Raw genomic sequence first — 27,993 nt, 5'->3', positions numbered from 1 at the left:
AGTGGCATCTACATCTGCAGAACGTGAAGAACCAGTGGCATCTACATCTGTAGAACGTGAAGAACCAGTGGCATCTACATCTGCAGAACGTGAAGAACCAGTGGCATCTACATCTGTAGAACGTGAAGAACCAGTGGCATCTACATCTGTAGAACGTGAAGAACCAGTGGCATCTATATCTGCAGAACGTGAATAATCAGTGACATCTACATCTGCAGAACATGAAGAACCAGTGGCATCTACATCTGCAGAACATGAAGAACCAGTGGCATCTACATCTGCAGAACGCGAAGAACCAGTGGGTTCTACATCTGCAGAACGTGAAGAACCAGTGGCATCTACATCTGTAGAATGTGAAGAACCAGTGGCATCTACATCTGTAGAATGTGAAGAACCAGTGGTATCTACATTTGCAGAACGTGAAGAACCAGTGGCATCTACATCTGCAGAACGTGAAGAACCAGTGGCATCTACATCTGTAGAACGTGAAGAACCAGTGGCATCTACATCTGTAGAACGTGAAGAACCAGTGGCATCTACATCTGTAGAACGTGAAGAACCAGTGGTATCTACATCTGCAGAACGTGAAGAACTAGTGGCATCTACGTCCGCAGAACCTGAAGAACCAGTGGCATCTACATCTGCAGAACGTGAAGAATCAGTGACATCTACATCTGAAGAATGTGAAGAACCAGTGGCATCTACAGCTGCAGAACGTGAAGAACCAGCGGCATCTAAATTTGCAGAACATGAAGAACCAGTGGGTTCTACATCTGCAGAACGTGAAGAACCAGTGGCATCTACATCTGTAGAACGTGAAGAACCAGTGGGTTCAACATCTGCAGAACGTGAAAAACCAGTGGCATCTACATCTGCAGAACGTGAAGAATCAGTGACATCTACATCTGAAGAACATGAAGAACTAGTGGCATCTACGTCCGCAGAACCTGAAGAACCAGTGGCATCTACATCTGCAGAAGGTGAAGAATCAGTGACATCTACATCTGAAGAATGTGAAGAACCAGTGGCATCTACATCTGTAGCACGTGAAGAACCAGTGGCATCTACATCTGCAGAACATGAAGAACCAGTGGGTTCTACATCTGCAGAACGTGAAGAACCAGTGGGTTCTACATCTGCAGAACGTGAAGAACCAGTGGCATCTACATCTGTAGAACGTGAAGAACCAGTGGGTTCTACATCTGTAGAATGTGAAGAACCAGTGGCATCTATATCTGCAGAACGTGAATAATCAGTAACATCTACATCTGCAGAACATGAAGAACCAGTGGCATCTACATCTGCAGAACATGAAGAACCAGTGGCATCTACATCTGCAGAACGCGAAGAACCAGTGGGTTCTACATCTGCAGAACGTGAAGAACCAGTGGCATCTACATCTGTAGAATGTGAAGAACCAGTGGCATCTACATCTGTAGAATGTGAAGAACCAGTGGTATCTACATTTGCAGAACGTGAAGAACCAGTGGCATCTACATCTGCAGAACGTGAAGAACCAGTGGCATCTACATCTGTAGAACGTGAAGAACCAGTGGCATCTACATCTGTAGAACGTGAAGAACCAGTGGCATCTACATCTGTAGAACGTGAAGAACCAGTGGTATCTACATCTGCAGAACGTGAAGAACTAGTGGCATCTACGTCCGCAGAACCTGAAGAACCAGTGGCATCTACATCTGCAGAACGTGAAGAATCAGTGACATCTACATCTGGAGAATGTGAAAAACCAGTGGCATCTACAGCTGCAGAACGTGAAGAACCAGCGGCATCTAAATTTGCAGAACATGAAGAACCAGTGGGTTCTACATCTGCAGAACGTGAAAAACCAGTGGCATCTACATCTGCAGAACGTGAAGAATCAGTGACATCTACATCTGAAGAACGTGAAGAACTAGTGGCATCTACGTCCGCAGAACCTGAAGAACCAGTGGCATCTACATCTGCAGAAGGTGAAGAATCAGTGACATCTACATCTGAAGAATGTGAAGAACCAGTGGCATCTACATCTGTAGCACGTGAAGAACCAGTGGCATCTACATCTGCAGAACATGAAGAACCAGTGGGTTCTACATCTGCAGAACGTGAAGAACCAGTGGGTTCTACATCTGCAGAACGTGAAGAACCAGTGGCATCTACATCTGTAGAACGTGAAGAACCAGTGGGTTCTACATCTGTAGAATGTGAAGAATCAGTGACATCTACATCTGAAGAATGTGAAGAACCAGTGGCATCTACATCTGCAGAACGTGAAGAACCAGTGGCATCTACATCTGTAGAACGTGAAGAACCAGTGGCATCTACATCTGCAGAACGTGAAGAACCAGTGGCATCTACATCTGCAGAACGTGAAGAACCAGTGGCATCTACATCTGTAGAACGTGAAGAACCAGTGGCATCTACATCTGCAGAACGTGAAGAATCAGTGGGTTCTACATCTGCAGAACATGAAGAACCAGTGGCATCTACATCTGCAGAACATGAAGAACCAGTGGGTTCTACATCTGTAGAATGTGAAGAACCAGTGGCATCTACATCTCCAGAACATGAAGAACCAGCGGCATCTACATCTGCAGAACGTGAAGAACCAGTGGCATCTACATCTGTAGAACGTGAAGAACCAGTGGCATCTACATCTGCAGAACGTGAAGAACCAGTGGCATCTACATCTGTAGAACGTGAAGAACCAGTGGCATCTACATCTGTAGAACGTGAAGAACCAGTGGCATCTACATCTGCAGAACGTGAAGAATCAGTGACATCTACATCTGCAGAACATGAAGAACCAGTGGCATCTACATCTGCAGAACATGAAGAACCAGTGGCATCTACATCTGCAGAACGCGAAGAACCAGTGGGTTCTACATCTGCAGAACGTGAAGAACCAGTGGCATCTACATCTGTAGAATGTGAAGAACCAGTGGCATCTACATCTGTAGAATGTGAAGAACCAGTGGTATCTACATTTGCAGAACGTGAAGAACCAGTGGCATCTACATCTGCAGAACGTGAAGAACCAGTGGCATCTACATCTGTAGAACGTGAAGAACCAGTGGCATCTACATCTGTAGAACGTGAAGAACCAGTGGCATCTACATCTGTAGAACGTGAAGAACCAGTGGTATCTACATCTGCAGAACGTGAAGAACCAGTGGTATCTACATCTGCAGAACGTGAAGAACTAGTGGCATCTACATCTGTAGAACGTGAAGAACCAGTGGCATCTACATCTGCAGAACGTGAAGAACCAGTGGCATCTACATCTGCAGAACGTGAAGAACCAGTGTTATCTACATCTGCAAAACGTTAAGAACCAGTGGCATCTACATCTGCAGAACGTGAAGAACCAGTGGCGTCTACATCTGCAGAACGTGAAGAACCAGTGGCATCTACATCTGTAGAACGTGAAGAGCCAGTGGCATCTACAGCTGTAGAACGTGAAGAGCCAGTGGCATGTACATCTGTAGAACGTGAAGAGCCAGTGGCATCTACATCTGTAGAACGTGAAGAACCAGTGGCATGTACATCTGTAGAACGTGAAGAACCAGTGGCATCTACATCTGTAGAACGTGAAGAGCCAGTGGCATCTACATCTGTAGAACGTGAAGAACCAGTGGCATGTACATCTGTAGAACGTGAAGAACCAGTGGCATCTACATCTGTAGAACGTGAAGAGCCAGTGGCATGTACATCTGTAGAACGTGAAGAGCCAGTTGCATCTACATCTGTAGAACGTGAAGAGCCAGTGGCATCTACATCTGTAGAACGTGAAGAACCAGTTGCATCTACATCTGTAGAACGTGAAGACACAGTGGCATGTACATCTGTAGAACGTGAAGAACCAGTGGCATCTACATCTGTAGAACGTGAAGAGCCAGTGGCATCTACATCTGTAGAACGTGAAGAGCCAGTTGCATCTACATCTGTAGAACGTGAAGAGCCAGTGGCATCTACATCTGTAGAACGTGAAGAACCAGTTGCATCTACATCTGTAGAACGTGAAGACACAGTGGCATCTACATCTGTAGAACGTGAAGAGCCAGTTGCATCTACATCTGTAGAACGTGAAGAACCAGTGGCATCTACATCTGTAGAACGTGAAGAACCAGTGGCATCTACATCTGTAGAACGTGAAGAACCAGTGGCATCTACATCTGTAGAACGTGAAGAACCAGTGGCATCTACATCTGTAGAACGTGAAGAGCCAGTGGCATCTACATCTGTAGTACGTGAAGAACCAGTGGCATCTACATCTGTAGAACGTGAAGAACCAGTGGCATCTACATCTGTAGAACGTGAAGAACCAGTGGCATCTACATCAACAGGAGATTGTTCAACTTGTAAAGCCGCTCACCCGTGGTTAGTTGTACATGCCGTATACAACGTGTTTGGAATCGACGGGAGTACAGTTTAACTTACGAACAGACCTCTGGAACCTAGCCCCGTTCGTAAGTAGAGGAACCCTTGTATATTATATATAATAAGGCGACGTTTCGAGCAATGGCCCTCATCCGTGGCCATATAAAAGACCGGCGGAGTGAATTACGAATCGCGGTTTTGACCACCGCGGCTGGCGCTCGCGGCGGGGTCAGGCAGAGGTCGTCGCCATGGAGACGAGGGACGCGCTCAGTCGCAGCGGAGACTTCACCCGGAGAGGTTCACGTGAAAATCACTCACCACCACTCACCACTCACCACCACTCACCACCACTCACCACCATCACTCACCATAACTCACCACCACTCACCACCGTGTACACCACTCACCATCACTCACCATCACTCACCACCACTCACCACCGTGTACACCACTCACCACCACTCACCACCACTCACCATCACTCACCACCACTCACCACCGTGTACATCACTCACCACCACTCACCACTCACCACCACTCACCACCACTCACCACCGTGTACATCACTCACCACCACTCACCACCACTCATCAACACTCACCACCAGTCACCACCACTCATCAACACTCACCACCACTCACCACCACTCACCATCACTCACCATCACTCACCACCGTGTACATCACTCACCACCACTCACCACCACTCACCATCACTCACCATCACTCATCACCACTCACCACCACTCACCACCACTCACCACTCACCACCACTCACCATCACTCACCATCACTCACCACCGTGTACATCACTCACCACCACTCACCACCACTCACCACTCACCACCACTCACCATCACTCACCATCACTCACCACCGTGTACATCACTCACCACCACTCACCACCACTCACCATCACTCATCACTACTCACCACCACTCACACCAACTCACCATCACTCACCACCACTCACCACCACTCACCATCACTCACCACCGTGTACATCACTCACCATCACTCACCACCACTCACCACCACTCATCAACACTCACCACCACTCACACCAACTCACCATCACTCACCACCGTGTACATCACTCACCACCACTCACCACCACTCACCACCGTGTACAGCACTCACCACCACTCACCACCACTCACCATCACTCACCAACACTCACCACCACTCACCACCACTCACCATCACTCACCACCACTCACCATCACTCACCACTACTCACCATCACTCACCATCACTCACCAACACTCACCACCACTCACCATCACTCACACCAACTCACCACCACTCACTTACCACCATCACTCACCACCGTGTACAGCACTCATCATCACTCATCCCACACCACCACTCACCACCACTCACCACCACTCACCATCACTCACCACCACTCATCAACACTCACCACCACTCACCACCGAGTACATCACTCACCACCACTCATCAACACTCGCCACCACTCACCACCACTCACCACCGTGTACATCACTCACCACCACTCACCACCACTCACCACTCACCATCACTCACCACTGTGTACATCACTCACCACCACTCACCACCACTCACCATCACTCACCACCACTCACCACCACTCACCACCGTGTACATCACTCACCACCACTCACCACCACTCACCACTCACCATCACTCACCACTGTGTACATCACTCACCACCACTCACCACCACTCACCATCACTCACCACCACTCACCACCACTCACCACCGTGTACATCACTCACCACCACTCACCACCACTCACCACCACTCACCATCACTCACCACCACTCACCATCACTCACCACCACTCACCATCACTCTCCACCACTCACCATCACTCACCACCACTCACCACCACTCACCACCGTGTACACCACTCACCACCACTCACCACCACTCACCATCACTCACCATCACACACCACCACTCACCATCACTCACCACCACTCACCATCACTCACCACCACTCACCACCACTCACACCAACTCACCACCACTCACCACCACTCACCATCACTCACCAACACTCACCACCACTCACACCAACTCACCATCACTTACCACCACTCACCACCACTCACACCAACTCACCACCACTCACCATCACTCACCACCACTCACCATCACTCACCACCACTCACCACCACTCACACCAACTCACCACCACTCACCACCACTCACCCCAACTCACCACCACTCACCATCACTCACCACCACTCACCACCGTGTACATCACTCACCACCACTCACCACCACTCACCACCACTCACCGCCAATCACCACCACTCACCATCACTCACCACCACTCACCATCACACACCATCACTCACCACCACTCACCATCACTCACCACCACTCACCATCACTCACCACCACTCACCACCACACACCATCACACACCATCACTCACCACCACTCACCACCACACACCACCACTCACCAACACTCACCATCACTCACCACCACTCACACCAACTCACCACCACTCACCATGACTCACCACCACTCACACCAACTCACCATCACTCACACCAACTCACCACCACTCACCATCACTCACCACCACTCACACCAACTCACCACCACTCACCATCACTCACCACCACTCAACACCACTCACCACCACTCACCACCACTCACCACCACTCACCACCACTCACCACCACTCACCACCACTCACCATCACTCACCACCACCGTGTACATCACTCACCACCACTCAGCATCACTCACCACCACTCACCACCACTCACCATCACCGTGTACACCAACTCACCACCACTCACCATCACTCACCATCACCGTGTACATCACTCACCATCACTCACCACCACTCGCCATCACTTACCATCACTCACCACCACACACCATCACTCACCATCACCGTGTACATCACTCACCACCACTCACCATCACTCACCACCACTCACCATCACTCACCACCACACACCATCACTCACCATCACTCACCATCACCGTGTACATCACTCACCACCACTCACCATCACTCGCCATCACTCACCATCACTCACCACCACTCATCGCCGTGTATAGAGAGCCCCTCTTAACGACGGGAATGGGTTCCACGAAATCGGTCGTTAAGCGAGGAATAGGAAATGCACGTTAAAGACTCAATTCGATCCGAAAGCATCGAAAGTTGACCCCCTGTTTCACCTGAAAAACGTACTTGTTTACGTTTAAACAATATATATACATATTCTTGGTTCTTTCGGTAAAGTCACGTAGAAGGGAAATAATAAAATAATAAAAACAAAACAATACAATACAATTCTCACGACCAAGATTATGAAATCCCTGCAGTCACGAAAGCTTTAAATCGAAATTTAATGGATATACAATTCACGAAGATACCACCTAAATACGTAATATTAAAAGAAACGTGGTTAATCGATGCGTTAATATTTGCTGTGCCTATAACAGCCCGTCGTTAACAGGGGAATGGTCGGTAAGCGAAAACACATTGGGCTCTATGGAGGCACTACAATACACTATACACTACACTACTATACATTACACTATGCACGACACTACTATGCACGACACTACTATGCACGACACTACTATACACTACACTACTATACACTACACTACTATACACTACACTACTATACACTACACTACTATACACTACACATTGGGCTCTATGGAGGCACTACAATACACTATACACTACACTACTATACACTACTATACACTACACTACTATACACTATTATACACTACTATACACTACACTATGCACTACACTACTATGCACTACACTATACACTACACTACTATACACTACACTATACACTACTATACACTACACAGTGGGCTCTATGGAGGCCCGTCGCTGAGCGAGATTATTGATCTCGGCATAGACAAACAGTACAGAGTTGTGGGGAGCAGAGAGCAATAGTGCTGCCGTCCTGTGCTCCTCGCCTTGAAACGTGCACTGACCAGCGTGGTGAAGTATGGCTAATTATTATTTAGCCATACTACACCACGCTGGTCATATTCGGCTTGGTGAAGGCAGTGGCCAGGACTGATCCCAGGTGACAACTCGCCACTCATGTGAGCCACGGCCAGGAATCGAACTCTGCACGGCAGGTGCATAGCGCCGTGCGTGAAACACAACGCGGCACCCCAGGTATGAACACACTCGATGACTCACGTGCCCCCCCCTCCCCTCTACCCCGCCGCACAGGGAGACGATGACGACGTCCGCAGGGGTGACGGAGCCCCGGGTCCCCTCGGCGGCCCCCGGGCGTGGAGCGAACCCCGCCGCGTCCCACCCCCGCGCCACGCGCCGCATCGTCGCCGAGGACCCCGAGTGGAACCTCGCCACGGTGCCGCGACTCGCCCACCTCGGCCTCGACGCCATCGTCCGCAACTTCGAGCGTGCGTGCCGTGGGGGGGTGGGGGGGGAGTTGCCGCTCGGCTCGTCGTGATTTCAGTTGCATTGATTAGGTACGAGCTGTACTACCCGGCTTCGCCCGGGACTTGGATCCACCACGCCCGGCCGCCTTGGTCTCCCCGGTGGCGATGTTCACACACCACAGCAGTTACTCGTTTGACGCTGAGTCGACCTAGGGGAGAGCCCAGGAGCGGTTGAAATCGTCACCGGTGGTGGCCGTGAGCGGGAATCGAACTCGGGTCGCCGGGTTCGTAGCGCTACCCAACGACACTACAACGCGTTATACTTCCACGTGCGCGGGTCACGTGACAGATGTGACGTCACAGCTCAATTGCCGTGCAAAAAATCTCTGCATTATTGAGCTCCCCCCCCCCAAAAAAACACAAAAGTGTATTTTAATAATTTTAGCAAGGTGTACAGTCTGGAAAGTACCGACATGGCAAATTTGCAGTTTGTTGCATGTCAGGAAGTAGCTAAACATTTTTAACAGACACACATAATCACAACTTTGCCTTTTATATATATGGAGAAGATAACCCTGTGAGCCATGCGGCTCTTGACTCGGGTGCAACCGCAACAAAAACATGAACAAGAAACATCTTCAAGCGACTACACGCAACAGAAGATGATGATGGTGGTGGTGGTGGTCATGGAAGTGGAGGTAGTGGCGGCGGTGGTTATGGAAGTGGGATCAGCGGTAATAGTGGTAGATGTAGTGATCGAGGTAATTGAGGTAGCAGAGATGGCGGTAATAGTGATGGTTGTGGTGGTAGTGCAGGTTGTCGTGTTGGTGGTAGTGATGGCTAACATCACTTGCTCCAACGGTCTCGGGCTACACGGAGGTATTTGTTTTTGGTAGCAGTGGTCGTGGTTGTGGAGGGAGCTGATACTGATGGACTTTGTGTAAATGGAGGTGTTACCATGCGCCGTTGTTAATGGTGGCGTTCGTGATAATGGTGGCCGAGGTAGTAGTGTGGGGAGGTAGCGGAGTGGTATTTAGCGTGCTGCCCTACGAACCCGGCCACCCGAGTTCGATTCCTTGATGGCTGTGAAGCCATCAATAGTGACAATTATCTGAACTGGTCCTGGGCCTCCCCCTGGTCGACTCAGCCTCAAATGAGTACTTGCTGTGATGTGTAAACATCGCCGTGGGGAGACAAAGGCGGCCGGGCCTGGCGCTGGCCACCCGCCCCCTCGGTGCTCGCTAACAGCGCTTGCCCAAACAATCTGTTCCATCTGCAAGGTGGATCTTTGTCTTTCTACCCAATGCTTAATTTTTCAGTAGTAGACGGCATGTCACTCGTCACCACAACCATAGCGATCGGTATACTGAAAGTGGTGTGCCGGGTGTGGGAATATTTACATTTGTAACGCGAATTTCATCCATAGATCCTAATGCACCGTGTATGGAAAGCAGGAAAGAAACAGAACCAGGGTAAACGGCTAGAGCTACGAGGTAAAGGGCAATTTAAAGAGGTGAGTTTTCAAGACAGACTTAAATAGTTCTAACAACTGTCTCGTTACCAAAGGCAAATTGTTCCATATACTGAAAGCTGCACCCCAGGAAATGAGCTTTGACAGTGGAGTACTTAGAAGGTGATCCGAAGGGGCCTTGTCTCCATATATAAAAGGCAAAGTTGTGATTATGTGTGTCTGTTCAAAATGTTTAGCGTACTTCCCGACATGCAACAAACTTTAAATGTGCCATGTGGGTACTTTCCAGACTGTACACCATGCAAAAATTATAAAAATACACTTTTGTGTTTTTTTGGGGGGGGGGGGGAGCTCAATAATGCAGATATTTTTTGCACGGCAAGTGAGCTGTGACGTCACATCTGTCACGTGACCCGCGCATGTGGAAGCGTCACGCATTGTAGTGCAGTGGTTAGCGCGCCGCGATACGAACCCGGCGACCCGAGTTCGATTCCCGCTTACGGCCACCACCGGTGACGATTATTTGAACCGGTCCTGGGCCTCCCCTAGGTCGACTCAGCCTCAAACGAGTAACTGCTGTGGTGTGAATATCGCCACTGGGGGGACAAAGGCAGCCGGGCGTGGTGAATCCAAGTCCCGGGCGAAGCCGGGTAGCAAAGCTGGTTGGAGTATAAACATGGATCAGTTGCTGCAAGTATTATGAGGCTTGCAGGTGATAGTCCATCTAGTACTTAACTGGTAGCCAGCCAGTGCAAAGGACAGGAGAGCGGGTGTGCGATGTGCTCACAGAACGGCGTGCGCACGCGCGCTCCAGCAGCTGCATTCTGAACAAGCTGGAGTCCTACCCAGTACCTTACTCGCAATCCCAAACAGCAATGCGTGGCAGCAATCAAGTCAGGGGAACATTCACTCCTGGACCAGCCTCTCAAAGTCATTAGGTGGCAGGAATCAAAGGACAGGGACTGGTCAAACTGACCACCAAGATTTTGACCTATAATGGGCAGATATCGTGACCATCCGGTGACAAATGTTGCAAACCAATTTTATATAACTGCGGAGGGGAGCCAACGAATATGGCCTCGTTTGTATCGGCATTTGGTCAAATATGTTGCTGCAACCAAGTTGTGACGAATTTTAATGCCGCAGACAGTACAGAAACTGCCATCGCAGAGTCAAGAGCCGTACTGGACGTAAATGTGCACGTCATCAGCATACCAGTGTTAAGATAAGCCCACATGTTGTAGCAGAATGCCCAAAGGAGCCATGTGGGGCATTGAAACGTGAGGGACCAAGTACAGATCCTTGTGGAACACCCTAATGAACCGGTGCGATTGGAGATTTAAAGTAATCCATTATGACAAAGTGCATGCATTTCTCCAAGAGCTAAACCACTGCACGGTAGCACCAGAAATCCCATCTGGTGTTATAATCTCTCAAGGACCTCATGGCCAATGGTATAAAACGTGGCACGGATGTCAATGGTTGTCATTTTGTGAACACGTCTCGATTCCTGAGTCTCTAAGGTGTCCCACATTCAGGAGACTCCCTCTCATGCTCAACAGCTATTTATTATAACTGGGTAACCCGCATTGCTATGCTTTTGAAATCAGAGGGAATTACAGAAAAATACATGTTCTGTACTTTCAATGCTCCCATGTTTGACCTCCGTCTTCACTAACATGCACTGACAAGTTTGGTCCAATAAGCCCAATTACCCGTTCAGCATGGCTCGGCCTGCATCTAGCAGTGCAAAGGCTGAAAATTACTGTGATTACTAAGAACCTATTGAGAACAGACGTGGATTTTTAAATGGTGACCGGGGTGCAGATCAATACACCACACCTGCTTACTCACTCGATCTTTCATTCTCCCATTAACTCCCATTCTTAATCTCCGACTACCCCTCTCTCATATCCTTTCGCTCATTACCTCTCCCACGATCCTGGTCGTCTCCCTGTCACCCATAGACCACCCGGTACTGGATGCGCTGCTGCCCAAGCATCGTACCGCTGTGCTGGCGCGGATCTCCACGCAGCTGCCACTCACCCTCGCGGCCGCCCTCATCGGCGACGAGGGCTACTGGCGCCGCCGCTGCCAGGCCAGCAGGGTCGTGGGCGACGTCCTGAGCCACGGTAACAGCTGGAAGCGCATGTTCCTAGAGCGGCACCTGCAGGCCCTCATCGAGCTCTACGTCCCGGACACGACGGATCCCAGCGTCGTGCGGGAGGCCGCGGCGGCTTGCGGCCCCTTCGTGCGCTGCCTCGACGTGGGCCAGCTCCTCCCACCCATCGGGGAAGCGGCGCCGGCAGGCGACGACTCGTCCGACGCGGGCAGCGACGACGGTGCCGAGGGCCCCAGCGTCGACCACTTCGACTTCGGCTCCATCGCGGGGCAGCTGCCGCACCTCGAGGAGCTGCACGTCGCCTACGGCGTGAGGAGCTGCGGCATGAACTTCGAGTGGAACCTGTTCGAGTTCACGGGGCGCGACTGCGAGTCGCTGGCGCGCGCCGTCAAGAGCTGCCGCACGCTGCGGGTGCTGAGGCTGCACCGCAGCCGCGCGGGCGACGAGGCGGTGCGCGCGCTCGTTCGGCAGCTGCTCGACCACCCCTCGCTGCTGGTGCTCGACCTGTCGCACAACCTCGTCGGGGACCGCGGCGCCAGGGCGCTGGGCAAGCTGCTCAACCGCAGCCGGCTGACGGCGCTCAACCTGTGCGACAACAGGGTCGGCGGGCACGGTGGGCAGGCGCTGGCGCATGCCATTTCCCGGAACGCAACGCTGCGAGTGCTCAACCTCCGCCTCAACCGCCTCGGGGACGAGGCTGGGCAGGCGTTGGGCCGTGCGCTACAGTGCAATTCCTCGGTCGTGGAGCTGTACCTGGGGGGAAATGAGATGTCGGAGCCCACGGCAACGGCGCTCGCTCACGCCGTAGCGCTAAACACGAGCCTGCACACCATCGACCTCTCCTGCAATCGCTTGGGGAACGTGAGTCCCGATACTCATTGCTCATGACTCGACTACTCATGCTGGGTGTCCAATTAAAAAAAAAATTCGGTGAAGTGCCATTGATAAAAAAAACTTTGGAAAAATCAATCGAACACAAATGCATCTCCTTCCACAGAAACTTATTCTTCTCACAATAAAGGATGAACGTGTTTGTCCTTTATATTCTGAAATAAATGATTTTAGAACAATGAATTTTAAGTCGAAATAATCTACGGGCATCAACTTCCATCCAATGATGTACTCATAAACAAGACGCGAGTGTAAAACTGAGTGCATGTCACAGGACATGATGCCAGTAGTGGCTGTAAAAGAGAAACAATTTAGGTTTGAGAAATGTAAAAAAAGTGACAACTTATGTTTCCGACTTATTCCTGGACACCCAGTGTGTGGATTTGCACCTAATTCCTGGAGCATGCTAAACCTTCTTCATTGGCAACCACACGCATGGCCCCTGGTGATGATCGCTCTCTTGCCACAGGACGGAGGAAAGCAGCTGCAGGAGGGGATGAGCCACAACCGCACGCTGACTGAGCTCGACCTGCGGCTGGCGGAAGCCGGGCATGACAGCGAGTACCACATCAGCAAGATCCTCAAGCAGAACCGAGAGCACGCGCACCGCCGCGGCACAACGGAGCGCGCTGGCGTCTAAGCACGCTGGCGCCTAAGCACGCGAGCTGGCCTCAGGCACCAGCACCACCGCCGGCACCCACCGCCTCACGGGCACACCGATAGCGAGACGTCTTAGTCGCGCTAATTGCTTTGCCAGATTTTCGTAGTTCAGTCTTCAGCAGACGACTCTGGAAGTGGGTACATTTTTGTTTCATGTCGTTTAGAATTTCCATAATAAATTACACCTGCTTCTCAATTAATTGTTGGATGATGGCCGCCCCAAGCTGTGTCTGTCATCGAGGTTGTTTGACCATACTTCCCCATAATAGTGAGTGCGGGTAGGTGAGGGGAACCAGAAAAGGTGCAGATATCGCTCGCCTCTGATGTGATCCGTGGCTGGGAATGAAATTGATTCCCCAGGCTTGTAGCGCTCAAGTGAGCGAACCACGTGTAGATCTCCACAACGACGCTGCGATATATACGATACATTTATTCATAAATACTGGATCAGAGTAAACAAAACCCCATTCTGCATTTATCACTTATATCTACGTCGCCTACACAGTTTACGACCACTCGCATTCAGCCCGAATATGTGCAACCAGTACACAATCATGCCATGCGTGGAGAAGGCCAGGTTTCACCATCTCGTACATCCAGCCGTGCCAATTTACCACCAACAAGTTTGCTGCCATTCACTTACAAATGCTAGATGCGGTGCCATCGTGGGCAAACCGAGTGGCGCGCAGCCATATCGCGGGCCTTCCTATAGCGATCCACCACCTGCATTGCTGAATAAATGCATGCCTAGCTGTTAACGGAGCAGTAACATACAGGCCTCACCAGAAACACGCACATGCAGACGTTAATTACCATGCACCAACTCAGATAATCACCTCGAGAATAAAATATTAACTACGGCAAGTAACGATTCACCTTCCCGCTCGCCGCAGTTAAGAGCAATTGGCAAGATTTGGCGGTCATAATTTGATTAAAGAATTTAGAATGTTTTTGTCCTGTTTGTACTCTTATTTTACTCTCTCGTTTGTTCAGTCTCATTTGTGCCAACCAATTATGCAATAAAACATTGCTTCATATTGTGTCTAAATGCAACCACACCTTAAGACGCCCATACAGTGACAGTGGGTCTATTGCGGAGAGAGAAAGATGCGGTCAGTTACAGGCAGAGTAAAAAAGTAAGGTCTTGAGTGGACCTGAGCGGGGAGTCCAAAGGTAACATTTGCATATTATTTAGTCGTTTTGTGACCATTGGGATCAGTTTTAATCAACATTGGTGAATCTTTACATGTCTAATAAACACTGTGCAACAGATTGGATGTGTAAAAAAAAGGCAATTTAAAGAAAGCTATTCAACGTGAGGCAGCCCCACTATTCGTAAGACTCTGCTCACCTCATGCTTGTCAAACTGAAGCTGTCGTGCCACCGTCTACGATGTCTGTTGGAGTGTGTGGTGTCGTAGTCTTTACTGTATTCCTGCCATTGCACTCTAGCCTCCAATTAAAATCAAAATAAATAGCTCAATGTACAAATGTATAGAAATAAGGCACGGGACCCACCCCAACAGGTACAGCAGTGGTCACGGTGTAATTGTGATACGCGGGGCGTGAGGGGCGTGAGGGGCTTCTCACACCATGGCCACGCACGTCGGCTCGGGGCCCCCGTTATCCGCACAGGGGGAGGCCTGGCCGCCCACGGATGGGGAAGGCTGCTGCGTCTCGGTGTGCTGGCTCCGCTCGTCGAGGCGACGCTGGGCCTCCTCAGAGAGGCGGTCCTCCATCTCCTCCTCCTCCTCCTGGGGGGCAGTCATCATCATCAGCGGTGATTAATCCACTACTGGGTGAAGGCCTCCCCAAGCCATTGCCATCCGTCCCAATCCTGCACTGCACCAATCCATTGAGCTCCTGCACACGAGCTCATTCATGGTTCCATTTATCGCGGCCAACATCCATTCTAACAACGTGTCCTGCCAAAAGCAACTTCTCAGTAGCAGATGTATAAAATATGGCAAGCGTTTTGTCCTCCATGTTGAGCCACAGTCCTCTACAGATCATTCTTGAAGTTGTGTTGTGTGCATGTGCACGTGAAGGCACCTCCTCCTTGCTCCTGTTGTATTCGTCGATGGCGTACTGATACTTTGCGGTGGTGATCCCGAAGAGGTCAGCGAGTTTCTCCCCGACAAAATCGCACACTGCAGACGGTTACAAGATTTTCATATTGTTATTTAGAAGTCGGCTATCACTGCAAGTGACATTATGCATACATTTATTCTATTGGAACTCAAATTACTAAAAGGTATAATGTTGTGAATGTAAACTTGGGGTATATGATCTAGGTTACTGTAGAAACTTTGTGAATGAGAAAAAATATATTTCAATGTTATGGACAGGTATACTCCTCTAATATATACACAATGAGGTTACAATGATGTCGGTGGAGTACTATGATGTTGTTGTTGACTGTACATTTTATTTTTGTATTTTTCTCTCAATGTGTAAAGACAGCCTGGGATAAACTCAGTATCGACAAAAGCTGTTCATATTATCTATTGATTAAATTCCTTAGAATATGCCTGATCTATGAAGTAAAGCAGGGATGGGTGGGCAATCACCACGCATAAAAGGCATTATAAGCTGATGGGCAACAGTGGGCAGCATAGAATTAGGGCTCTGTCATCATCATCATCAAACTCCATGGGCAGAAAGCAATGTGTGTCACTTGTTTCCACTTCCCTCTATCCTGTGCCAACACGCTGAGGCTATGCCACATCTCTCCGGCACCAATCTCTTATGTCATCCAGCAATTCCCTACAAGGTCTTCCTCTTCTTCCTGTTCCCTCCATCATTCCCATCATTAAAGTTTTTATTTTCCCATCGTTCTCCATCCTGCATATGTGCCAAACAAGCTCGGTTTCCTTCTCATTACCACTTGCATCAACTTTTCTGTTATACTCAACCTTTTTCCTACATCTACGTTCGTCACTCTTTGTGAATGCCCCGGAGTACATTTCAAATGCCAGTATTTTGTCCCTCTCAATCTTTTTTAGTGTCAAAGTTTCGCAGGCATACAAAACTGTGCTGAAAACGCATGTTTTTAAGATGATCAGCTTGGTTTTGTGGCTAATTTGCTTGCTTATGTATATGTTGTTAAATTATGCCATTACTCCTTTTGCTGTGTAGCAAAATACATTGTTGAACTGTACATTTGTGCTCCCACATGTGTACGAGTTATCCCGAGGTATTTTGTATTCTCTTCACATACAAAATACGCATTAATATAGCTAGCTAAACATCCTAGCATAAGATCCTCTAAGAAACAGCTTTACGTTCGATAATAGGTTTTTTCCCCTTTTTTCTGGCAACAAAACAGGTGTTAAGATGTTAAAACACCAAACTGAAACCTTTTACAAGGAATCATGTCTGCATTAACCACAATGTTGTGGTCAGAATGCAAACAAAAACATATTCTGAGAAATATATTATATATTTCTCCTGCCTCAGCGGTTCGCCTGCTGTATTTTTTCACCTGAAGACGATTGCTTGTGTTGCGATCGAAACGTCGTGATTTATTTTTATTTTTCTATCTATGTGACTTTACCGAAAGACCCAAAGAGTATGAATTCCTGCAGTCACGAAAGCTTTAAGTCATGATGTAGAAGCTTTAGGTTCCTTGAGGCTTTTATGGCAACAAAAAGGGCATCATATTTGTTTTGGGTTGTGTCTTACAATAAGAGGAGCCTTACCAGCGAGTGTTCCTGTTCCAGTTTTGAAAAGATAAAACCAGAGGTAGGGGCCCCACGTCAACTTTGCCTTCAGCAGCACCGTGGAAGGGAGTGCAAAAACAGACACATTAGTCAAGATCCCTTTGCACAATAACACTCAATGATGTCTATGAGTATTGGCAGGCAGTGTCAATCAGACGATTGGTCCACCACACATCACTCATCAGTCACCACCTGTTATCCAGTTACTGCAATCATTACTCTACACCAATTAACAATACCTTATAGGTGTCCTGAATGCCCCATAGTGAAAAATACCACCGCTATTAAAATGCAGAAGGAAATAGCCATAATCCTTTCTATAACCCAACCCTATTTTGTCCCCCCCTTACCCCTATCCTTGTTATGCCCGACCTATTACGGTGCCCCTTGAGTCCCCAAACCAATTGTTGCTCAAAGCAGGCGGTGGTTTCCCCTGCTGCTGTGGCTTACAGGATCGGTGGGGGCGGCGAGCTGTTTGGAGATCTCCTCCTCCTCCTCCTCGTCCGTGCTGTACTCCTCCATCGTCTCTCCGCTCGCAAAGTGGATGATGCGCCGTGGTACACGCTCACGCCGCTTCTTCTTCTCGTCGCTGGCCCCAGACTCGCCCAGGTCCACGGCCTCCATGTGCAGTTTTGGCTGTGCCAGCGGAAGTCCACGCGGATCACATCGTCAGCCACAACTCAAAATCAGCCACAATAAATCAATCTTCATTTGGTATTGCACGTACTTTACAAATACAACAAAGGTGTACTAAATAAGCGATAAAAACAGACAATAATTTACAATAAATTAATAATGAAAACATTCAATCCATAAGCGTTTCAACCACAACACAGCTGAACATATCACTGTCTTCTCCTTCACACCAACAGTGATAACACGAGAATCGGTAATGAATAAAAATCACACCACAATGAACACACAATCATCTCCATCATCCACACCACAATTAACACACCATCACAGTACCAGGTGGTAGTGGCACACGCCTGTAATCCAGCACTGTGGAGGGGGGAGGGTTGACGGATCACACAAACGCTGTTAAACTCGCTTCCCGTGGGCGCCGAGGTGTCATAGCCCCTGGCTTGAGAGAAGGCGGTACAGGAAATGTGGGCTCCACCTGCTCCATCTGTACGGGATAGAGCGTTGCCCCCTCGCATCCATGGGTCTTTCTGCGGGTGCTCCAGTTTCCTTTTACATGAACAATCACTCGTTAATTGGCCGATAACACTTTAATAGAGGACCGCAGAACGTGGACAATTGTTGGGGCCGGATTCAACACGTGGCTCCCTTCCCGATGTGTGGTTCCTCGCGCCGCTTCGTCGTTCTCGCTTCGAGAGCGAACACTGTGCAGCGCGTTACAAGTTGACATTATTTAATTACTAAAGTAAACAGACCAGCAACCACAGCGAACACACCATCACTCGCACTACACTGCATACAGCATCACGTCAAAGTCAATACAAATCAGCGTCATTACCACTACCACGGTAAACACACCATCAGCAGCATCCACGCCAGTGAAACGGGATCATCACCACCACCACCACCTGTCACAACCACCACCACCTGTCACAACCACCACCACCACCACCGTCAACCCCACCGCTACTGCCACAACCACAACTTCCCGAAAGCCGCGGCGACCACACCCGGAAACCGCCGAAGCGCGCCGCTCGCCTGCTCCCACGCCGAGGTTTGCGCTCCTCCCCCGGGCAGAGCCTCTAGGCCAAGATCGCCCCCCCTCCCCCCGCCTCGACTCGTCGCACAATCTCCCCGGGTGAATCATGTCCCTCTCGCGGCCTCGCTATTACCTGGCTCTGCGTGAGCCCCGGGGCCGTCATCTCCACCGCTAACGCCGCCATGGGCGCAGAGAAGGGGGGTCGCGGAAGACGAAGGCGGAAAGGAACGGCTCGCTGCGACTACCCACAGCCTGGCTGACGAGGTTCGCGTGGTCACGTGCGTGGTCACGTGAGGGTGGGCGAGGGGGAGCGGTGGCGCAACGGTCAGGGCGCTGCGCTACGAACCCGGCGTCCCGAGTTCGATTCCCGCTCACGGCCACCAACCCCGGTGATGATAATTATTTGAGCTGAACACGTGTAGGCTTTCGCGACCACTATCATTCATCATATAGGTTTTTTTGAGGGGGTTAGATCGCGTAAATATATGAATGTGTCGTTAGTAAGGTTTGTCACAACATTATTTGAACCGGTCCCGGTCTACCCTGGGTCGACTCAGCCTCAAATGAGTACTTGTTACGGTGTGTAAGCATCACCAGTGTGGGAGACAAAGGCGGTCGTGCGTGGTGCTGGCCACCCACCCCCTCGTGTGCCGGCCTTCATAGGTGCTCGCGAACAGCACTTGCCCCGACATTCTGTTAAGGCTACGCGGGGGGGTGGTCTTTGTACACGAGCCCTCCCACGCGACCTGCAGTCGTAGCTGGGTCTGCTGTGTAACTCACGTCACTTGTGCCAGGCTAGATGCACCTTGAAGCCATGGGTTGTTACCGATGCACCGACTGTGCCAACTTGCCGTGTTTTATCCGCCCGGTGGCACTCCGCTCGTTGTTGTGAGCGTCGCTCCTCCGTTCGGTGGGCCACTGCCTCCAACTGCCCAGCAGCGTCCTTCACGAACCTCCTCTGCCAGTCACCGATCTTGACACCGCTGGTACCGGTCATCGGCAAGTCCACTCAGCTACCACATCGTCCCGTACCGCATTGGCTACCTTCCGCCATTAATACGCAGGGACACATACAATGGCTTACATTTATATTTAACTCAATACGACGACATCAAGTTAGTCCACCTTATCATGTTAGTCTCTAGCTGCTCCGCACCCGTCTCGTCACTTATGCACATTGTCAATGGCGGAGCCAGGATTTTCAGGTAGAGGGGGTAACCCCTCCAGCAATGAAAAATGATAGGAGTTGTTAGTAAGTAAGGATCGAGGGTCGAATTTGAACCGCGTTGTGTGATGGCGCACAATTCTGTGAGTTACTTATAACTGCTTTGCCGTTACTCATTGCCAATTATGGACTCAGCCTATTGTCCTATCATCTCATAGAGACCCTGGCACGTAATAATATGCCACACAGTGGCAGTGGGGGTACACAGTGGCAGTGGGGGTCGCAAAATGCCGATTTATTACTAAACCCCAACGATCCGATCGAAATTAGGGATTTCGATCGGATCATTGGGGGGACACGGGCCACCCCCCCCCCCCACACATTGTGGCTCTGAACAACTTCATATATCCTGGCATTATCCTGGACTTGAATCTGCCTTTCAAGACCCACATTGACCTCATGGCCAAGAATTTAAAAAAACTAAATTAGATTCCTATACAAAAACAGTGTTCCACCTCGACTCCGGCGACGGCCCCTGCAATTAGCCGCCTGCCACTCTCATCCGCCGGCCCATTGAAGCCGCTCCTGCTTCAGTTGCACCGCCGGCTCCTCGATCGCGCCGCTCTGCGATGGGGACTCCATACGAGGGAGCTGCTTATGGTGCTGCCAGGTGAGGCCTTCTAACAAAGGCTTCTCAACGATCTTCGTTCGCACCGCCAGCCCCTTGATCGCACCGCCAGCCCCTTGATCGCACCGCCAGCTCCTTGATCGTACCGCCAGCTCCTTGATCGCACCGCCAGCTCCTTGATCGCACCGCTCTGCGATGCGGAATGGATACGAGGGAGCTGCTTACGGTGCTGCCAGGTGAGGCCTTCTACCAAGGGCCTCTCAATGATCTATCGACGATGGGCGCCGTGCTGCGGTCGTGCCGCTGGCTACTTGCTTGCGTCATTAAGGCGACCTTGACGGGAGGGATTGCCTATGGTGCCTCCCATCGGCGCCTTTTGCCAAGGGCGTCTAATCATTCACTCTACAGTTCCTGCGGGCATCGGGGCTGGCTCGGCGGGATGCCTGCCTGGCCGGCGGGTTCCGCCCTGGGCAATGCCGTCCGTTGGGGCCTTCAACCATGAGCGTCTAATCGCTAGCAATGCTTTTCCTGCAGGCTTCGGGTTTGGCTTGGTGGGGGGGGCCTACTGGGCCGCCGAGTTCAGCACATGGAGTTCAATGCAACACTTCTGGTATGGGTCTCCTGCCAGTTAGTAGAGGTTCAGGCTGTGGTCTTCTTGCACGCCGTCCATCCTGCCAGGTCGCCACCACCTTCCAAATGCCATGCATTTACGATACACTTTGACTGCCAACAAAAGGACTGCACAGGGAGATGTTCGCGCCTTGTCAGCGTTCACCCTAATCCGGGTCTCCGTGTGATCCGGATTGTCACGAGAGCTCTCTTGATGGCGCTGCACAGCTGTCCACTATCGCGTCAAATTCATGGTGCGACCTACTCTACTATCGTTGAAGTAGTTATTGCACGCGACTTTCCCCACCATCGTCGCCGCCAACGTGGTTGCAAAGGCGACAGGTTTCTCTCAACTTGTCTATACCAAGCCTCACATTCTCTTAATTCACATATGGTTTATTTGAGGTCCCAATACTAATCTATCAGGTAAAACACACAGCAAGTTATAGAAGACAGACATTTTAACTATCCTCTGGTGGTGTCAATTTCAGCAATTTAGCCTACATTCCACTAATAGTTGACCCACCAAAGAGCCTTAAGAGCCACTTAACACTAAAATTGTTCGTTCACTTAACAATGAATCATCTATCTATATAAAAGTCAAAAGTTGTGTGTGGGTTTGTGGCAGGTTGTGTGTGTGGGTTTGTGGTGGGGTTTGTTTGTGGCGGGGTTTGTGTGTGGTCACGCGCTTGGCTCTCCAACGGTGGGGTTTACGTTAAAAAAAATAGCCAGGTACCACGCCGTAAGCCCTGCGGTGAGCAAGCGCTATTCCTTTTTCACATCCGTCAACTTTAAATTTGTTGAATTCAATGTAGTGCTATTTGTGTGTGCTTCCATTTATGTATTTATGATGCGTGCACGACCATACCAACTCACGTGCCTTTGGTGGGGAGGACGGCCCATGCCAAGTTGCACGCCTTCGGTAGGAGTGAGGGGGACATTTTCTTTCGCGTGAAAAATCCCTTAAAATACACTAAACGCTCAGGTAAATTCTTCACTGTCTCATGTCCCCCCCACCCCAATGCGTGCAGTTATTACTATTATACAGTCGGTACATGCTACCACTATAGGCCGTAGATATTACTGCAGAGCGGCCGGGGATATCGTGCCTGGGGGGGGGGGGGAGTCAGGGGTATCAGCCCAGCCCCAGCCTGCCAAGGTTCCACCTCGGCCGGCTGGACAATCTAGGCGAGGCCGGAGGCTCTACACGGGACTAGGCCTCACCACGCCACTCTGTCAAGTGATTACTTTGTGCTATAGAGTCGATAAATACTGCTATAGAGTCAGCATGTACTACTGTAGTGATAGCAGGTACCGCCACAGTCGGTATGCACTGCTGTAGTCATAGCAGGTACCACCACAGTCAGTACGCACTGCTGTTAGATTTTTAAGAGTAGTTTTGAAATATTTTTAAGACCCGAGCAACGCCGGGTACTTCCCGCTAGTTTGTTATAAATGAAATAATCACCGATAACAACTCTATTGCATGTTTTTAACAGAAACCTGGCTAAATAGTAACCAACCCGCTGTGTTGATTGAAGCTTCACCCCCTTACTACAGTTTTGCAAATTCATTCAAGAAAGGAAAAAAGGGTGGGGGTACGGCTGCGATTATTAGTAACACTAAGTTACAGGAAAATTTGTTTTGGCGATTTCAGCTCGTTTGAGCACCATACTTTAATTAAAATGCGATACCCCTGTACTTGCTATTACCATATATAGGCCTCCGAAACAATGCCCTGCATTCTTTGACGAATTTTCAGAATTGCTTTCTATTATCACTACAAACTATAATATAATCTGTGACTTCAATCTGCACGTGGACAACATTACCGATTCAAAAGCACAATATTTTATGGAGCTTTTAAATTGAATGGACTTTACATGACATGTCGGTTGTCCCACTCACAAACTTGGGCATATTTTGGACCTGGTCATCACTCGAGGCCCTACAATTAATGTAACCTTTGTTTCCCATGTAGCTCTTTCAGATCATTATTGTGTCTTTTTCTCAGCATTGGTGTCCATAAAACTGTAATTTGGAGCGTGTGGTTAAGAAGCATTATCTTACATCTGAAGTCACTGAAAATGTCATACATCAACATTATACCAATATTAATTTTAGAACTTTTGTGACTGCAGGAATTATTATTTGGTTCTTTCGGTTAAGTCACGTCTAAAGATAAAATAATAAATTAAATTAAATAATAGAATACGACGTTTCGATTGCAACACAAGCAATCATCATCAGGTATAATGAAATAGCGACATAAAATCTAACCAGAAAACTATAGACAGACATATTAGCAGACAGATATCACCAAGTATATCTGTCTGCTAATATGTCTGTCTATAGTTTTCTGGTTAGATTTTATGTCGCTATTTCATTATACCTGATGATGATTGCTTGTGTTGCAATCGAAACGTCGTATTCTATTATTTAATTTAATTTATTATTTTATCTTTAGACGTGACTTAACCGAAAGAACCAAATAATTATACCAATACTTACACACTACCCCCATCCGCTGTTTATCTACTTGATAATCTCTATACTAAATTAACAGCTACCATTGATATGCTAGTACCGGCTAAATGAAGAAATATTAAGCTAAAAAAAACACACCGGGGAGCAATGAGGACATTCTTATACTTAAGTGGATCTCTAGAAAGGCGGAACAGAAATGGAAAAAAACTAATTACTTGTCGATTACCATATTCAGAGAGGTCATCTCACCATATTTAATAATGCTATTAGCAATGGTCGACGGTCTCATTGTTTAAAAGTTGGTTGAACACTATCAAAACAACCCACAAGTATTTTTGGCAACAATTGATTGACTGATTAATCTGGCCCCTAAACACTACTCTGATCACATCACCGTTGCCAAATGTGAAGATTTGGTGGCATTCTTCAGAGAAAAGATAACTTCACTTAGAAATGGTATAAGCCGAGTTAAACATATTATGTTCAATCATTGCTCCAGTGCCCCCACGCACTACATGAAAAAACAATGAGTTCCTTTACTTTGGCTAACTCGGAGATGGTAAGGCAAGAAGTAATGAACCTCAAGTCTTCAACCTGCTCACTCGATACGATTCCGACCTTTTCCCAAATGGTTTACAGTTGCGTGGCTGAGGAATTGCTTGCAATTATAATTCAGCCCCTAGCAACAGGTATCTTTCCCAAAATACGTAAGACCGCCATGGTGAAACCCATTCCTAAGAAAAGTAATATGCATCCACTGATACGCAATCATTTCTGGCCTATTTCCAACATTCCGTTTTTGAGTAAAATTCTGAAAAACGTAGTCCTCAAATAACTTTGTTTTCTTAAATGCAAACTGTATATTTGAACATTTTCAGTCCTGTTTTCGTGCTCAAGATAGCACAGAAACAACACTTTTTAAGGTTGTTAATGATCTAAGATTGAACACGGATGACGAAAAATGTGCTGTCCTTGTGCTTTTGGAACTCAGCGTAGCGGTTGACACAGTTGATCACGATATTCTTTTTGATAGACTACAGAGATTGGCCGGCCTCTCCGGTACAGTTGCAAATTGGTTTAAGAGCTATTTGACCGGCAGAGAGCAATTGTATCCATCGGTGATCTGTCGTCCTTCAAGACATAAATTACATGCGGTGTTCCACAAGGCTCCATTCTGGGACCTGTTACATTCAGTCTCTATATGCTACCACTGGGCGATATCTTCAGGAAACATGAGATTGATTGCCGTTGCGATGCTGTTGATACACAGCTGTACATTCCAGTATCTCCAAATGATGTAAGCCCCATAGAGAACCTGATGAAGAGCATTGATGATATTAAAATGTGGATGTCACTGAATTTACTGGCACTTAACAAAGACGAAATAGAGATCTTGGCAATTGGAGCAAAAGCCCAAAGAGATGAACTGCTCACAAAAGTTTGCTCGCTGACTGAAAAGCTAAACTGCAGATTAAAAACGTAGGCGTTTGGTTTGATCCGGATTTGAACTTTGAAGCCCACATCAGATATATCACTAAAACGGCATTTTATCATCTTAGAAATATAGCTAAGGTACGGCGTTTTCTCTCTCGGTTTACTACTGAGACTGATGCATGCTTTAATTACCAGACTTGACTACTGCAATGCTCTCTTTTCCGGTCTTCCAAAAAAGTCAACATGTAACCTACAACTTATTCAGAATGCAGAAGCACCTGTGCTGACGAAAACCAGAAAGAGCACCCACCACGTGACACCAATGTTACGGTCCTTGCACTGGCTGCCAGTCAGTCATAGAATTTAGTTTACAATTATTTTATTGTTTTTTAAATCGTTGAATGGTTTGGCACCAGCATACATGTTTTCTATGCTTTTAATATATGAACCAACAAGATCCCGCAGATCCTCTGGGTCCGGTATTTTAGTCGTCCCAAGGGCCAGGACCAAACCTCACGAGAAGCGGCCTTCAGTGCGCATGGGCCTCACCTGTGCAGCAGCCTGCCACGGAACCTGAGGGCTTCGCAATCATTAAGCAATTTAAAGTTAAATCTAAAAACATTTTTTTTTTAAACATAATTTATAGTGTTACTTTTTTAATTATGCCTTCGCTAGCAATTTATTATCATGCAATTTAGTTTTGTCTGGAAATTGCTTTTATTTTTCTTGCGATTTAGTCTTTTAACAATGTTTTATTTTACCTGTACAGCACTTTGAATTGCATCCTTTGCACGAAATAGTACCGTAGAAAAAAGACTTGATTAACTGATTGCTCCTGCCCACATTATATTACTGCTTCTGCGACTGTCTGGAACGCTCTTCCGTTATTATGAAGCCACTGGAGCTATGCACTTTTAAATCTAGATCGAAAACTAATTTCTTTAAAGCTGTTTTTTGTGTTTAGTTGTCCTTTGCCCGCACAATCCGATTGTCATGGTTGGCTACGTACTGTGCGGAATAAGTTCAACGAACATAGTGCCGTCATCCTCAAGGTGCTCTTTAATCCGCCAATCACCTCACGGACCACTTAGTCCAGGGGTCGGCAACCAAAATAACAAGAAGAGCCATTTCTTTCCAATTCGGTACAAAATTCAGTATTTCAAGAGCCGCAATGCATCTGAGTACATACTGTACATACGTACATATCGTCAAGAAGCAGCCCGTAAAGAGCCGCATGCGGCTCCGGAGCCGTAGGTTGCCGACCCCTGACTTAGTCCAACTCCTTCCCATAGTCCCAGAAGTGCCTCATTCTTCCTAATAAAAAAAAATAATTAAAACTGTTAAAACATAGTTTCGCGTTGCTGCTCCACGTTGCTGGACTCCACGTGTCTTCCATCTGTAATGCGGGCGTAAGCGACCTTCCGGATGTGACGTCACGGGGAGGCGGAGCCAGGTGACGTGGGTGAAAGGTTGGGGTCCTTAAGTGGGTAAACCGGAAAGGGAAGTCAGTCGGGGTGTGAATGGAAAAGAGTGGGGCCGCGCGGGCGAACGTGAGGAGGGGGCACCGTTGGCCAGCTGGAGCCAACCCCGGAGAATAGCAGGGAGCTAAAGGGTGGTGAGAAGCTACGGAGAGTACAGCCAGGAAGGCTGTGTGTTAGAGGCAGCGGTGTGGCTGCAGAGAGTCGCAGGAGCGACGAAGAGAGAGAGAGAGACAGCACGAGGCTGTCAGCGCTGCGGAGTCAGGAGCGACGAAGAGAGAGAGAGAGACAGCACGAGGCTGTCAGCGCTGCGGAGTAAGCAAGAGGGAGAAGAGCAGCAGCGATTACAGCCAGGGGGGCTGAGAGTGAGTAACAGCAGCGGAGCTGCTGTGGGGGCTACAGGAGCGACAGGGGCCAACAGAGGGGCTGCTGGTGGAGAAGAGAGAGACATCGGAGTCAGTACTGTGGGGACTGAGCAAAGAGGAGACAGCCGTGTGGGTAATACAGTACGGACCAAATAAAGGACACTGAGCCAGAGATCGTGGTCAAGTCTTTTATTACACATCTACAGCTTGGTTCCCTCCCTTCACTCCCCCTCTTTATCTCTTAATTAGACCCCCCCAAAACATGGCATACTTGCAACCCGTGCCGCCTACATGTTGCTGGCGCCTCTTGCTCCCACGTGCTTGCAGGCTTTTCTACGATCCACGTGTGTCCATGTCGCTGTTAGACCAACACACAAAGAGCTTCCTTGCACCTAACATTTTTTTCTGGTCCTTCTTGTAACAAAAAATTCTGCACTTTTTTTTCTTTAAATTCGCGTGTTTCGTTTGCGACCGTTAAACACGTCTCGTTTGTCGGTTGTGTGA

At 48.7% G+C, this 27,993-nt stretch overlaps 2 protein-coding genes across 3 annotated transcripts; one reads left to right on the top strand and one right to left on the bottom strand.

Annotated features, from left to right (window-relative positions):
- Nucleotides 1-4,625: 4,625 nt before the first annotated feature.
- Nucleotides 4,626-14,063, top strand: LOC144944069 (dynein regulatory complex subunit 5-like). The gene is given in 5 exon segments (XM_078872121.1): nt 4,626-4,646; nt 4,649-4,674; nt 8,605-8,798; nt 12,216-13,231; nt 13,731-14,063. Coding segments are annotated over 5 exon segments (1,428 nt in total). The 3' UTR covers nt 13,902-14,063.
- A 273-nt stretch (nt 14,064-14,336) lies between these two features.
- Nucleotides 14,337-19,614, bottom strand: LOC144944070 (protein FAM177A1-like). Of its 2 annotated transcripts, none has more exons than XM_078872122.1 (5): nt 19,457-19,614; nt 18,093-18,278; nt 17,622-17,688; nt 15,973-16,070; nt 14,337-15,674 (listed from the first exon to the last, which is right to left on the bottom strand). In XM_078872122.1, the coding sequence occupies exons 1-5, from the start codon at nt 19,505-19,507 to the stop codon at nt 15,507-15,509; spliced, it is 570 nt and encodes a 189-aa protein (XP_078728248.1). In that variant the 5' UTR covers nt 19,508-19,614; the 3' UTR covers nt 14,337-15,506. The 2 variants fall into 2 exon arrangements, with proteins under 2 accessions (XP_078728248.1, XP_078728249.1); XM_078872123.1 differs by having other exon boundaries at nt 14,337-15,671.
- Between the last annotated feature and the right edge of the window lie 8,379 nt (nt 19,615-27,993).

This window comes from Lampetra fluviatilis, chromosome 33 (genome assembly GCF_964198595.1).
Source record: "Lampetra fluviatilis chromosome 33, kcLamFluv1.1, whole genome shotgun sequence".
NCBI lineage: Eukaryota > Metazoa > Chordata > Hyperoartia > Petromyzontiformes > Petromyzontidae > Lampetra > Lampetra fluviatilis.
The sequence above is the reverse complement of the archived record's forward strand: the minus strand, read 5'-3'. Positions and strand labels throughout refer to the sequence as shown.

Coding starts and splice junctions, on each gene's coding strand:
- LOC144944070 (XM_078872122.1), bottom strand. CDS start 19,507: ATGGCGGCGTTAGCGGTGGAGATGACGGCCCCGGGGCTCACGCAGAGC. Junction 18,279..19,456: donor CGGGGCTCACGCAGAGCCAG/GTAATAGCGAGG, acceptor CCGCTGGCACAG/CCAAAACTGCACATGGAGGC. Junction 16,071..17,621: donor TGGAACAGGAACACTCGCTG/GTAAGGCTCCTC, acceptor AACCGTCTGCAG/TGTGCGATTTTGTCGGGGAG.